Consider the following 15169-nt stretch of genomic DNA (forward strand, 5'->3'; position numbering starts at 1 on the left):
TGCCATAACAGTGTCTTTGCGGTGCTGGGGGCTAGAACCTAGGCTGTGCATGGAAATGCATGTGCTCTGCCTGGTGAGTTATCTGTCCAGATCCAATTGAAAATGATTTTATCTACTATCTATACTGAAAAAGCCGCTCTTCCAGGAAGCTGATGACATGTTGGATAAATTCAACCAGAATTAGCTTTCTTTCCTAATTTTGACATATTAAGCCAAGTGTAGATCAAAACACAAGAGTAATGCTAATACCCAGAATTCATCACAATATATAAACAATTAGAATTTTACTTTATTCAGAATAACTTTTACAGTTGGAAGGAAAAAGCTATTTATTAAAGCCACAACATTATTCATAAGGACAAAACTCTGTTAGCAAAACCTTGGTACAATAGCATTTGTAACTTGAGCTATATGGCTACAGAAGATTTAAAAAAACAAACAAACTGGAAATCATGTATTTCAAAGGGATATTTTAGGCACAATGTATATGCTTGTACGGGATATGCAAGCATTATACTACAATTCATTGCATGTCATCAAGGAGATGCCGATTTCTCAGCACTATGTACTAAAAAGATACAAAGGAATATCATTGTATTCTTGTGCTAAAAAGGCAGCTACTATCAACACTATAAAATAAGAGCAGCAAGTTAAACCAACAAATAATTCCTTACGTTTTAGAAGACATGATACATCTATGGCTCTTTCATGGTCATTTTTTGAGATTGATAAATAAACCCTGTAAGTGGAAAAGAAGCAAACAGTCTTAATAAGCATCAAAGACATCTTGTACAAGGCATGTGTATTTAATAGGTTCAAAATTGGGAAAAAAATGTAATTTGATCCTAGAACAACATTGGGAGGCCTTATAGCAAAGAAACAAAAATCCTACTTCTTCTCATCAAACTTTTGGCACAAAAATATTTATGCATAAAATGAAGTTTTCCAAGTGACATTACTGAAAAATATTTAAGAGCAATCACTAAATTTTTCTTTTTACTATGTCTAAAGTGTACGGACCTTCCAAGGACCAGAAATTGAATATGGCTCTTGTATGAATTTTCAAAAAATACCTTTTAAAAGATGAGTTGAACTATGTGTTTACAATGACAGTGTTTCTACTACATTGATATGGCAAAAATAAGGGGAAAAAAATCACACTTTTTTTCAGTGTATATCACAGCTACATCATATTGAAATTGCCTAAAAGGTAAAAAGAATCTTAGGTTCTTCTTGAAGGTTTTATTTTTCATCTAGCAATTAAACACAAATACAAAAATGAATCATGCAATATTCTGTCAGCTATAGTGTTAATGATATGAGAACAGGGTCCCCCCCCCCCGACCCCTTTTTAAGTATGTAATGCTTGCAAGTCAGTATGTGGAACTCAAATAACATACAAAGATAGTTATGAAGAAATGTTCAATATTTCAAAATGCCCAGGAAAGCGTGCCAGAAAGGATGCTGTTTCTATCACGGAATTGTTGGGAGGCCAATAGTAAAGCAGTAGATGTTACTGCAACTTCTAGGCCTTTAATGCTGCTTTTTCACTCCTCCTTTTCTTTTCTCTTCTTTTTTTCTTTCCTTTTTGATGAGTGGATTCATGTCAGGGGGTTCAGGCTCTAGAAGTTAGGCCATAATTTCTGCAGGTTCAGTGACGAGCTTGGACCCATCCCATGCCGTTTTGTACTGTTCAGGAACAGGAAATTCTCTCTGACAAAAGGAAAAATGAACAACTATTAAAGCAGAGTTTCCAGGCCAGGTACCTGGGTGGCTCATCTGAACATGCATTACCATGTAAAAGGACCTGGGTTCGAGCCCCTAATCCCCAGCTGCAGGGGAGAAGCTTCACAATTAGTGCTGCAGGTACCTCTCTTATGCTCCCCCTTTCCTTCTCAGCTTCTTTCTGCCTCTATAGAAATAAATATAAATAACAAACAATAAAAATAAATATTATAGAAAAACAAAGCAAGGTTTCCTTTTGCAAAGAGAAAGAAGGTGACATATAATGGACAAAGATGTTTTTAAAAGACTTATTGATGAGAGAGAGAGAGAGAGAGAGTATCAGAGTAACACTCTGGCACATGCAATACTGAGTACTGAACTCAGGACCTCATGCTTGAGAGTCCATCACTTTATTCACTGTTCAATCTCCTGGATTGCTGAACGAAGACATTTTTTTTTTCTTTTCCCTCCAGGGTTATTGCTGGGCTCGCCTGCACCATGAATCCACCGCTCCTGGAGGCCATTTTCCCCCCCTTTTGTTGCCCTTGTTGTTGTAGCCTCGTTGTGGTTTTTATTATTGCCATTGTTGATGCTGTTAGTTGTTGGATAGAACAGAGAGAAATGGAGAGAGGAGGGGAAGACAGAGAGGGGGAGAGAAAGATAGACACCTGCAGACCTGCTTCACCGCTTGTGAAGCGACTCCCCTGCAGGTGGGGAGCCGGGGCCGGGATCCTTACGCCGCAGGTCATTGCGCTTAGCGCCACATGCGCTTAACCCACTACGCCACCGCCCGACCCCCGAACGAAGACATTTTATGGAACCCAAATCTGCATCACGGAGAGGCTTGTATGTCCCATAGAGACTTGATGCCATTCTGAGGCTATCTGTACGCATCATCACAAGAGCCAGCACTTATTAAGAACCAGGCATTTGTCTAAATACTTGCTGCATGTGAATTTAGTTGATTTCTTACAAAAACCCTATGAGGTAGATAGCACTGAAGTGCCATCTGCATAGAGCAGAGGTCTGAGAAATTAAGGAACTACTGGCTCAAGAGCTTAGTTGTTTCTGTGAGCTCAGACTGACAGGGATGCAGAGGTTACACAGGCTTCTGTGCTGAATATGAATAGATAGTGTCCTTGGGCAGATCAATGATATTTATATACTTTCTTTATATTTGGGAGCTACTCTCTGCCCTAAACCAGCTTCATAGCCCTAGCTTTCAATGAAGGAGATGGGATACGGAACTCTGGTGGTAGGAATTGTACCCCTGTTATCTTACAGTCTTGTTAATCATCATTAAATCAATTAAAAAAAAAGGCGATGTCATTGGTGAGCGTCACAGTTGGAGTTAAAACCTAGATAGTCTTTTTTCCTTTCTTTTTGGACAATCACATATATTTAGAAACTTAAAGCTCAACAAACTGGTAAGAGTAAATTAAAAAATTTTAAATTTTTATTATTTTTTTCTTTATTGGGGGAATTAATGGTTTACAGTCAACAGTAAGATACAATAGTTTGTACATGTGTAACATTTCTCAGTTTTCCCCATAACAATTCAGCCTCCTCCAGGTTCTCCTCTGCCATCATGTTCCAGGACCTAAAACCCCCCCCCCCCCCACCCAGAGTCTTTTACTTTGGTGCAATACACCAGACCCAGTCCAAGTTCTGCTTTGTGTTTTCTTATTTTTTAAATATTTATCTATTTATTTATTTTCCCTTTTGTTGCCCTTGTTTTTTTTTTTTTGTTGTTATTACTGCTGTTGTTATTGATGTCATCGTTGTTGGATAGGACAGAGAGAAATGGAGAGAGGAGGGGAAGACAGAGAAGGGGAAAGAAAGACAGACACTTGCAGAACTGCTTCACTACCTGTGAAGCGACTCCCCTGCAGGTGGGGAGGCGGGGGCTCCAACCCGGGGCTTGAACCGGGATCCTCATGCCAGTCCTTGTGCTTCGCGCCACATGTGCTTAACCTGCTGCGCTACTGCCCGACTCCCAGTGTTTTCTTATTTTTTTAACTTCTTCTTTTTTTTATTATTATTAAGTAATTTAATAATGATCAGAAAGATTGTGGGATATCCTCACTCCACCAAACATATACAGGAATCAACTGGGGACCATCTTAAAATGCTGGTTCTGATTGAGTATATGAGGGGAACAGAATGAAAATCTACATTTTCAAAAAGTTCTGAGGGGATACTCAGGTTGTGGGTCCCCAATCATAATGAGAAGGAAGATATTTATCTAGACTTTGATGAAATAGAAAAATTGCTTTGGGTCATACATAATTGTGTTACACTTCATCCTGCCACCCTTCTTCCCACTGGGAAGTACATGTACATATACCACACACCACCATGACCACACACATACCCTTTATGTTAGCTGTTTCACATTTAAAAAAAAAATTCTTCACATATTGTTAATTTCATTTTATTTTAAAAAATTTTGTTTAATTACTAATGAGAGAGATAGGAGAAAGAAAGAGAACCAAATATCACTCTGGCACATGTGCCTGCCAGGGATCAAACTTGTGAACTCACACTGGAGAATCCACTGTGCCACCTCCTGGACCGCTTGACTTTAGCTCTTTAGTAATTTGTTTGTTTTAGGTGGAGAATGCAAAAAGGAAACTTTCCTCCAGGTAAGGGTTGGGGTGGCCATATCCACTAATGCTGTATGGCCTAAACGCTGGCAGAGTTTTATTATACTTAAATGATAAATTCTACTTAGCGATACATGACATATGGCTAAGAAGTACTAAAGAACTTACTGGTAGGTGTAGAAAGAAAACAGGAGAGTAGGGGGTCGGGCAGTAGCGCCTGGGGTTAAGCGCACGTGGTGCCAAGTGCGAGGACCGGCGGAAGGATCCAAGTTAGAGCCCCCAGCTCCCCACCTGCAGGGGAGTTGCTTCACAAGTGGTGAAGCAGGTCTGCAGGTGTCTATCTTTCTCTCCCCCTCTCTGTCTTCCCTTCTTCTCTCCATTTCTCTCTGTCCTATCCAACAATGAACAGCATCAACAATAACAATAATAAACACAACAAGGCTACAACAAGGGCAACAAAAGGGGGAAAAATGGCCTCCAGGAACAATGGATTCATGGTGCAGGCACTGAGCCCCAGCAATAACCCTGGAGGCAAAAAATAAAATAAAATAAATAAAACAGGAGAGTACTCATGCTTATTTATTTAAAGTACACCATGGTGACAAGAAGATTGGGGCTCCTCTACTAAAGACATAGCTGTTAAATTACATTTTCTTCAATCCTTCTCTGGTTCAACACCCTCTTGCACATTTAAGATAATTAGAGCAGCTAGGGAGATGGTGCAGTGGGTGGAGTGTTGAACTATCAAGCATGAAGTCCTGACATCAATCCCTATATAACAGAGCTATACTCTGGTTCTCTTTCCTCACTCTCTTTATCATAAAAAAAACTCTTTATAAAAATTAATTCTAGTTAGAAATCAAGTGACAAAAAAAAAAAAACTAATTAGAAAAGAGATTTATTTCTGGGTTTCTTTTCCCCAAAGAAGCACCTAGTAAGTAGGAAGCAATAACTTGTTTTCAAATATAAACAACTAATTGATCTACCACACCATGTGATGTAGAAAATGAATTTATTTACATTTACTTTTTTTTGTACATAAACACCATTCCCACCACCAAAAGACTGTGTCCCATCCCACCCACCCCTGCATTTACACTTATTTTTTTTTACACATGTGTACTTATTTACACATTTATTTACACTGATTTTTTTAATGCATGAAAGTGTCTGCATGCTTCCTTTAGAAGATGCTTTGTTGGGAAAAAAGGCAAGAAAAATAAATGGTTACAAAATCACCTAGACTGGTATTTTACACAAGGGTTATTGATGGAATCATGGCATCCAAATCAGCTGGGATATCCAGTCAGACAGATTCCTAAACCTTACTCTAAGCCTCCTGATCTTGAACTCCAGTGGTAGAGTTTGGGATTGGCACTTTTTATCAAACTTTCCAGCTGAAATTCAGCCTGAGTTTGAGAACCAACACAAACAGACCTGATTACTATCACTAGTTGTCCTTCTCATCACCCTCCCCGGCCCTAAAACCTTTCTCTTCTTTGTTTTCTTCCACCATAGCAAAATAAAAGATTTGGTATGAGTTTAATAGTATGAGTTTAGATACATATTACATTTTAAATAGGCCCATTAAATAAATTGTGGTAGGGAGTCGGGCGGTAGTGCAGTGGGTTAAGCACAGGTCGCACAAAGCAAGGATTGGCATAAGGATCCTGATTTGAGCCCCCAGCTCCCCACATGCAGGGGAGTCACTTCACAAGTGGTGAGGCAGGTCTGCAGGTATCTATCTTTCTCTCCCCCTCTCTGTCTTCCCTCCTCTCTCCATTTCTCTCTGTCCTATCCAACAATGACATCAACAACAAAAGTAATAATAACTACAACAAGGGCAACAAAAGGGAATAAATAAATAAATCTAAAAAAAATAAATTTTGGTAAATTGCTTTGAGACTTATAAACCAAGGAGTGAGCACAGTTAAGAAGTAAATAGGCTGAAGGAAGAGTTAACATATAAAACCAAATAAATTGTTGACTAATCATGAACTTAAAGGCTGGAATATTGCAGGTGAAGATTTGGGGGTCTCTGTTTTGTAGATAGCTAGTAGGCCTATTTTAGTTATATTCCAAAGGGCCCATGACTATACTAGTTTTTTTTTTTTTCCTGAGCCTGACCTCTGATATACAGGTGGACCCAAGTTATTGTCTGGGGAGGTAATGTCATGGATGTTAACTCTTCTTTCAGCCACCAGGTTCCAGATGCTACCATGATGCCAACCAGACTTCCTTGGACAGACAACCCCACCAATGTGTCCTGGAGCCCTGCTTCCCCAGAGCCCCACCCCACTAGGGAAAGAGAGAGACTGGCTGGGAGTCTGGATTGACCTGTCAACACCCATGCTCAGCAGAGAAGCAATTACAGAAGCCAGACCTTCCACCTTCTGCACCCCATAATGATCCTGGGTCCATACTCCCAGAGGGGTAAAGAATAGGAAAGCTATTATGGGAGGGGATAGGATATGGAGCTCTGGTGGTGGGAATTGTGTGGAGTTGTACCCCTCTTATCCTGTGGTTTTTGTCCATGTTTCCTTTTTATAAATAAATATTTAAAAGAATGAATGACTAACCCCCCACAAAAAAAATAAGTAAATAGGGAAGAATATATATGAAAGGCAAGTCTAAATCAGAATTTGTCTTCTGACTATGAACTCATACACTGATATTTTATTTTGGGGGGGGAGGGGAGGTCATCTCTGGAGCTTCACTACTCCAGGAGAGAGAGAGAGAGAGAGAGAGAGAGAGAGAGAGAGAGACCGACCGACTGACCGACCATAGAGCAGAAACTCCCTTCAATGCAGTGGGGGCTGGACTCAAACCTGGGTATTTCACGTGGCAAAGTACATGCACTGTCTCTGAGCTATTTTGCCATCCCCTCATAGACTGATAGCTGATTAGACAATCTCTAAGAATTTCAATAAAGAAGGCTCAAGGGAGTCGGGTGGTAGCGCAGCAGGTTAAGCTCAGGTGGCACAAAGTGCAAGGACCGGCGTAAGGATCCTGGTTCCAGTCCTCCGCTCCCCACCTGCAGGGGAGTCGCTTCACAGGCGGTGAAGCAGGTCTGCAGGTGTCTATCTTTCTCTTCCCCTCTCTGTCTTCCCTCCCCCTCTCTGTCTTCCCTCCCCCTCTGTTTCTCTCTGTTCTATCCAACAATGACGATAACAATAATAACTACAACAATAAAACAAGGACAACAAAAGGGAATAAATAAATAATAAAAAAAGAAAAGAAGGCTCAAGAAAAATTCTTTGCAGTCTTTTTAAAAAGTACTTACATAATCCCCATCCTGAGGAATAAGTATATTCATTTCAGATGACTTGGCACTCACAATTTCACAGTCTAATGACTCTTCACTGAGGTATATGTGGCAACCTTCTGTTTTATTAATGGAAATTGTTGGCACTTTCCCTATAACCTGAAATAGAAAAAACAAAAACAAAAATAAACCTGGGACCACAACGTCCTTGAAAAGTACATACAATTATACAATAAGGGCCTATACCCAAGCATTATTAAGTAGCTGGGTCAGGCAGGCTTGGGGAGGCATGTTAATGCTTGCATCTGCAGCCTAAATGTTAGGTGTCATCTGGGGACAGAATGAAAGGACCACACAAGGGGATTCTCAAACCTTAGGGTCTCTTGCCTAAGTCTGAACAAAGGGATTAATTTGCAAACAGCAGTTAATGTTCACAAAAAGTCTCACAAGTCCATTAGTAGGTTTGAAATATATATTTGATTTCATGATAACAGAAACAAGATGCAATTGTTTTCACTTGCTTTAAACTGTAGTTTTGACAAACCTCTATGGAAGTTGAATTAAAACAAATATCAGTATTGCTATTTAGGAGTAAATAATTTATCCTTTTATTGAGTAGTTTACTTTTTCTGAACCTAAATGAGAACAAATATGAAACACTGCAATTATTTTCATATATACTCTTTGCAAGATAAAAATCTGACTGACTGAATGTGAAACTGAAATGAGATAATGGGTGTCTGGGTGTTTTGAAATGTATTAATTGCAGGAGCCAAAACTGGAGGCTTAGTTCAGGTCACTCATTGTATAGGTAAACAGGACCTTACACCAGAGGAGGCTCTTTCTTTGTATTGTTTACAAATTTCTAAGTGCTATAAAGATTCTGATCAGTTTTAAATTTCTATTTTAACAGTAAATCTTTATACACCCCTATCTTTGTATTGCAGACTGTTCACCAAATGACCATATTATATCTCTATAATTTTCCTTTTTGTAACAGTAATTGAAATGATAAGAACATCTCTTCTTTCACCCAAAGAAAAGGCTGGGTTGCAAATCAGAAGAGCAACTCCTGTTGATGGGGCAGTGATAGAAAGAATTCCTTGGAGCAAGTCTAGCCAGGTCACCACACTTCTCCTGTTTTCTTCTTTTACCATAGAAACTGGACACTAAGTTGGAAATGAAAAAGAGGAGGAAAAAAAAAAAAAGGCAGAGGTGACTTAAGGTCAGGCAATCACAGGGCTTTGCCATAAATAAAATTAAAGAAAACGATGCATAAAGCTGTATTTCAAGAATTGCCAGCAGTAATGTTTTGTTAATTTGTAAGTGTGTTTATTTTGTAATAATGAAGAGCATTTACAGAGTGAGTAGGTCTGTATGAACACCAGAAAATAAAGAGAAAAGGGAGAATCCTCAGTGAGTCTTGGATAATTGTGTGTGTGTGTGTGTGTGTGTGTGTGTGTGTGTGTGTGTGAGAGAGAGAGAGAGAGAGAGAGAGAGAGAGGGAGAGAGAGAAACAGAGAGAGAGAGAGAGAGAGAGAGAGAGAGAAGGGCCACATGAGGTATGCACACAAGGCTAATGCATTTTATTTATATTTAAATAATAGCATGCTATACTGAAAATGTTGAAACATCATCTCTCTCTGAAAATCAACAACAAAGTTAAAATTGAGAGCTCTAATTTGCTTAGAACTGTCATTTCCAAAGTGCTTTTCTTTGATTCTCCATAAAGGTAGATAGTATATGAGTCTTTTTTTTTTCCTGTGGTAGTATGTGAACAGATTGTTTCTTTTTTAAAAAAAATTAAAAAAATATTTATTTATTCATTCCCTTTTGTTGCCCTTGTTGTTTTATTGTTGTAGTTATTACTGTCATTGGATAGGACAGAGAGAAATGGAGAGAGGAGGGGAAGACAGAAAGAAGGAGAGATAGATAGACACCTGCAGACCTGCTTCACCGCCTGTGAAGTGACTCCCCTGCAGGCGGGGAACCAGGGACTCGAACCAGGATCTTTACACCGGTCCTTGTGCTTTGCACCACGTGTGCTTAACCCGCTGCTCTACTGCCCAACTCCCGAACAGACTGTTTCTTATCAGGACAACTGGATTGAGAGTAGTAGATCCTTTGTAGAGTCAGGGGTGATCTGTGACCTTGTCCAGATCTCTGGCATTTAATAAATGTTTTGTATTGATTTAGCTTTTATTTCCTTTTAAAGGAGATTATTTATTTACATTAAGGAAAGACTGAGGATAAAACAAGACATTATTCTAGCATATGTAATACTGGAGATGGAATTCGGGACCTCAGGCATGCAAGTCCTACACTCTTGTCACAGAACCACCAATCTAGCTGCATAAGATAATTTTTCACAAACCAATATCTTTTTCATTTATTTAACATTGGATTATAATATTTTAAGATTTTAGGAGCATAGCTTTCATGTATATATAATATATATGTACACATATACATGTATGTATAAATCACTGAGCTGCCATCAAAGTTACTATGCCATCATACCATAGTTTTTGGAGCCTAAGAATCAGTTTGGTTATTACTATTTTTGCAAGTTCATTTGCTATAATTATTCACATTCCACATATGAATAAAACCAACCGTAATTTCTTTCCTCTTTCTTTCTTCCTTTCTTTCTCTCTCTTTCTCTTTCCTTCCTTCTTTGTTGTCCAATTTCTTTTTTTTAATAAATTAATTTATTTAAAAAAGGAGACATTAACTGTTGTCCAATTTCTTTGTACATACATACTTAGAGCATTCTTTTATGATCTTTGCATTGCTGCAGTATCAGTTGTAATGCTGACACTTTCGTTTCTAATTCTTTTTCTGTCATGAAATTTAACTTTTTTGGTTGTTGTTAGTGAGTCTACTGAGGGATATAGTTAGCCTTTAGAAGAACCAGATCTTGGTTTACTGATAATTTGTATCATCTTTTTGGTTTCTATCCTATTTATTTATGTTGATTTTATTTATTAATTAAAATGTTATTTCATCGGGTAGGTGGTCCAGTGGATAAAGTACTGGACTTCCAGGCATGAAGTCCTGAGTTCAACCCCCCCAGTGCCCTATGTGCCAGAGTGATGTTCTGGTTCTCTTGTATTGCTAAGAACTTCCCCCTTAATGCTGCACTTGGTGCATCCTGTTAAATCTGATGGCTGGCCTCCTTGTTCCCCAGATAATTTTTTATTTTTCATTTGATTTCTTCATTGACCTAAGTCTTATACAGAAGCGTGTTGTTTAGCATGTCCTGTATTTCCCTCATTTTCCTTTTGTGGTTAGCTTTTAGGCTCATGCCACTGTGATCAGAAAAAATGCTTTTTATTGATTTTAATCTTCACATATTTGACTTTTTTGTGGTATAATATATGATCAATTTTCAAGAATGCTCCCCATGCACTTCAGATGAATGTGTGTTTCTTTTTTGGGACAGAAAATTATGTATATGTCCTTTAAGTTCTTATTATCTATTGGTTCATTTAAGGATATTATTTCTTAGTTGCTACCACAAATTAATTTCAAACATTATAAAAGCCCCAATGAATGTCTTATGCTCTTCTCTCTTCCACTAGTTCTCTAGAGTAGTTTGCTAGAGAATGAATCACTGAACTAAGTAGTATAAACTTCAGTTCATATACTTTCTTTCACTTTGATATTTTAAATATCATTACAGAGGCAAATTTTACAAACTTAACATTCACCCTTTTAAAGTGCACAATAATATTTAGTATATTTACACAACTGTGCAACCATTACTTCAATTCAGTTTAAAAATATTTTTATTATCTGAAAAATACCACTAATGTTCATTTATAGTTAATCCCTATCCTTACCCCAGGCAAACACTAATCAGCTTTCTCTCTCTATTATGCTCAGACCCTTTTAAAACAAATTATAAAATGTTTTAAATAGAAATGGCATTCACTGGGTCTGAATATCTAAAAGTTTAGAATTACTCAGTAAAATACTTTTCTTGCTTCTGACCACATTGTCAAGTTTTGTTCACTCTTGGACAGATAACCATGCTTTATCCTTCCAGATTATTTTTAGAAAATGTGTCCATATCTTTGAAATTTATGACACATCTCAAATATAGAAGTATACCAAGACAACATAGCAAATGTGTGATACATATGTTTTTGACAGATACCTTTACCAGAAATGTGTTGCTTCCCTTGTCCTTTTATGTTGAAGGGCTTCCAACTTTCACATCCAACCTCTACAGTTTTAACTACTCTGAATTTTGCTTTTAATATTCAAACCAGGTCTTTTCTGTGTAAGGTGATTTTTGAATATATATATATACTCTTGCATGTTTTCAATCTATTTAAAGGGACACATGATACAGTACCTGCCTTTCTGTGACTTTATTTATTTGTCACCAGGTAATTGCTAGTGCTTGGTGCTGGCACTACGGATCCACTGCTCCCAACTGCCTTCCCACCCCCCTTCCTTTTCCTTGTTCTTCCTATTTTATTTGATAGGACAATGAAGATGAGAAGCGAGGGGGAGAGAGATAGGAGGAGAGAAAGTTAGATATTTGCAGACCTGCTTCACTGCTTGCGGAGTGTCTCCTCTACCAGGCAGGGAGCAGGGGCTCCAACTGGGGTCCTTGTGTGTGCCCAACATGCGTGCCCAACTCGGTGCATCACTGCTTACCCCCTTTGTGACCTGGCTTTATTGTTCTGTTTCTTTTAGGATTTACCTATTTTTACATGTGCAATTGCACTTTACTTGTTTTAATTCCTGTATTTTGGAGTTGAGCAGTGGTGTAGCTGGTTTAGTGCATATATTACTATGTGTAAGGACCTGGGTTCAAGCCCTTAGTCTCCATCAGTAGGGGTGGGAAGCTTAAAAAAAAAAAAGGTGAAGCAGGGAGTGTTGGGCGGTAGCGCAGCGGGTTAAGCGCATGTGGCGCAAAGCGCAGGGACTGCCGTAAGGATCCGGGTGTGAGCCCCCGGCTCCCCACCTGTAGGGGAGTCGCTTCACAAGCGGTGAAGCAGGTTTACAGGTGTCTATCTTTCTCTCTCCCCTCTTTGTCTTCCCCTCCTCTCTCCGTTTCTCTCTGTTCTATCCAACAACAATGACGTCAATAATAACTACAACAATAAAAAACAAGGGCAACGAATGGGAATAAATAAATATTAAAAAAAACAAAAAAAGTGAAGCAGTGCTGCAGGTATCTCTGTCTCTCCCTTTTCAATGTCTGTCTGTCCTATCAAATAAATAAACAAAACAAAAAAATAAGATAAAGTTACTGTATTCTATTAGGTATATTTACTCATTTAAATGGATAGTTACATCATTTTATTTTATTTCTATTATTAATGATACTTCAATACACATTTTTACATGCCTCATTGACAAATACACCTGAGTGGGATTACTCATGGGCTGTATCTTTGCCTTATAAGATGGTGCCAGTTTGCTTTGCAGAGTGACTTTAAGATCTACTCTCTCAACCCTGATGCATGAAGGGTAACTAAACTTCTCTACTTCCTTAACAGGCTTCATGTAAGTGAGCAAGCATTACAGATTTTTGTTCTGTACATGTGTAGTTTCCCTGATACTAAAAAAAGAGTTGAAACTAGATGCTGTCACACTGACATCTGGAAAAAGATAAATCTCTTTATACAGTCTTCAAAATGAAAGTATTGGCTAACAATTCTTTCTTAAAATTTTATAGACTGCTAGGCTGCAGTGAGACATTCCCTATCAGGACCTCTTCCAGCCAGACAAACAATATCAGGAAAAAAACTTTGTGACAGAACCCCTCTCAGCTGGACAGACAGTCTTGTGACAAGACCCCCCTCAAGAGAGATGGACAGTTGTGTGACTGGATCTTTTTTCTTTTTTATTGGGGGGATTAATGATTTACAGTCAATTGTTTGTGCATGTGTATAGTTTCTCAGTTTTCTGCAAGCCACTCTCATCTCTAGCCTAGGCTCTCCTCCATCATTTTGCACCAGGACCTGAAAACTCCTCCACCCCCTAGTGTCCTTTACTTCAGTGCAATACACCAAACCCAGCCCAAGTACTGCTTTGTGTTTCCCTTTTTATTTATCAACTTGTGTCCGTGAGTGAGATCACCCCTATTTATCCTCTTTCTGGCTTATCTCACTTCTTCTAGCATTTGCCCTTCTTCCGTAGCCAGTCAACAGCGTCAGGTTGAGCCTGATGTAAAGTTTCGAGACCTCCTTTGAATCTGGAGAGGTGGCAGTCGTTGACTATGTGGGTCATAGTCTGTCTGTAGCCACAGGGGCAGTTCGGGTCGTCTCTGGCTCCCCAGCGATGGAACATAGCGGTGCACCGGCCCTGGCCTGTTCGATACCGATTGAGGAGGGCCCAATCATGACGTGTCTGCGTATATTGGCAGGTCCGGTCGAGCGTAAACGTGGGAAATGAACTTAGATGATGCCGCATCCCGACAAATATCTGGCTGGGCGATGTTGCTAAGAACTGGCAGCCATGGAACCGGGGTGGAACGGATGGTTCCAGAAATGATCCTCATGGAGGAATATAATTTGGAATCGACCAAGTGGACATGGGGGCTACGGAACCATACTGGGGCACAGTATTCTGCACTGGAATAGCATAATGCCAGAGATGATGATCGTAGTGTGGAAGTGCTTGCGCCCCATGAGGAGCTGGCCAGTCTTGCAATGATGTTATTCCTCGCGCCCACCTTTGCTGCAGTTTTTATGAGATGTTTGTGAAATGACAGAGTGCGATTGAGAGTAACGCCAAGATAGACTGGCTGGGCTTCATGCCGGATTCTCGTATCATCAAGCTGCACATTAAGCTCACGCGAAGCCGAGGCATGGTGTAGATGGAAAACAGATTATTATTTCTACAACTATCTATCTATATTTGTATATATTTGCCCTTTTCTCCCCCTCTAAGGTCCCATCTTCTCTTTTTTTCCCAAGTCACACTTGAATAAGAAAGTTTCCAGTGGAGAGAATGGGACACAGAACTCAAGTGGTAGGAACTGTATGGGATTGTAATAACACCGTCTTGTTAATCATTATTAAATCACTAATAAAATAAAAGTGTGCTGCTATGAATATAGGTTCAGATCTTTTGGGATGGGTGTGTTTGATTCCTTGAGATATATTCCCAGGAGAGGAATTTCTGGGTCATAGAGTAGGTCCATTTCTGCTCTCCTGAGAGTTCTCCAGACTGCTTTCCACAGGGGTTGGACCAATTTACATTCCCACCAGCAGTGCAAGATGGTTCCCATACATGCCCCCCACCCAACCTCTGCAGTGTTTGTTGTTACTATCCTTTCTGATGTATGATATTCTCATAGGAGTGAAGTAGTATCTCATTGTTGTCTTTATTTGAATTTCTCTGACAAGCAATGACATAAGATAATTTTCTCACATCTGTTTGCCTTTTGGGTCTCTTCTTTGGGGAATTTTTTTTGGTTGTATTCTTTTTTTCTTTAATTATTTTTTATATTACAGAATTACACGTCAACAGGGGTTTGAATCTACACCATTCCCACCACCAGAGTTCTGAATCTTCAGTCTCCTTTGGGGAATGTTCTGTTCATATC

General features: G+C 39.1%; 1 protein-coding gene across 1 annotated transcript in view; it reads right to left on the reverse strand.

Moving 5' to 3' along the window:
• Positions 1-271: 271 nt before the first annotated feature.
• The window catches only part of CAP2 (cyclase associated actin cytoskeleton regulatory protein 2), a 210965-nt gene continuing 196067 nt past the window's right edge, over positions 272-15169 (reverse strand). Inside the window, 2 exon segments of the mRNA XM_007539275.3 lie at positions 272-1713; positions 7615-7755. Of these exon segments, the coding sequence (XP_007539337.2) occupies positions 1630-1713; positions 7615-7755 (225 nt within the window). The 3' untranslated portion in view covers positions 272-1629.

This window comes from Erinaceus europaeus, chromosome 4 (genome assembly GCF_950295315.1).
Source record: "Erinaceus europaeus chromosome 4, mEriEur2.1, whole genome shotgun sequence".
In the NCBI taxonomy this organism is placed as follows: Eukaryota; Metazoa; Chordata; class Mammalia; order Eulipotyphla; family Erinaceidae; genus Erinaceus; species Erinaceus europaeus.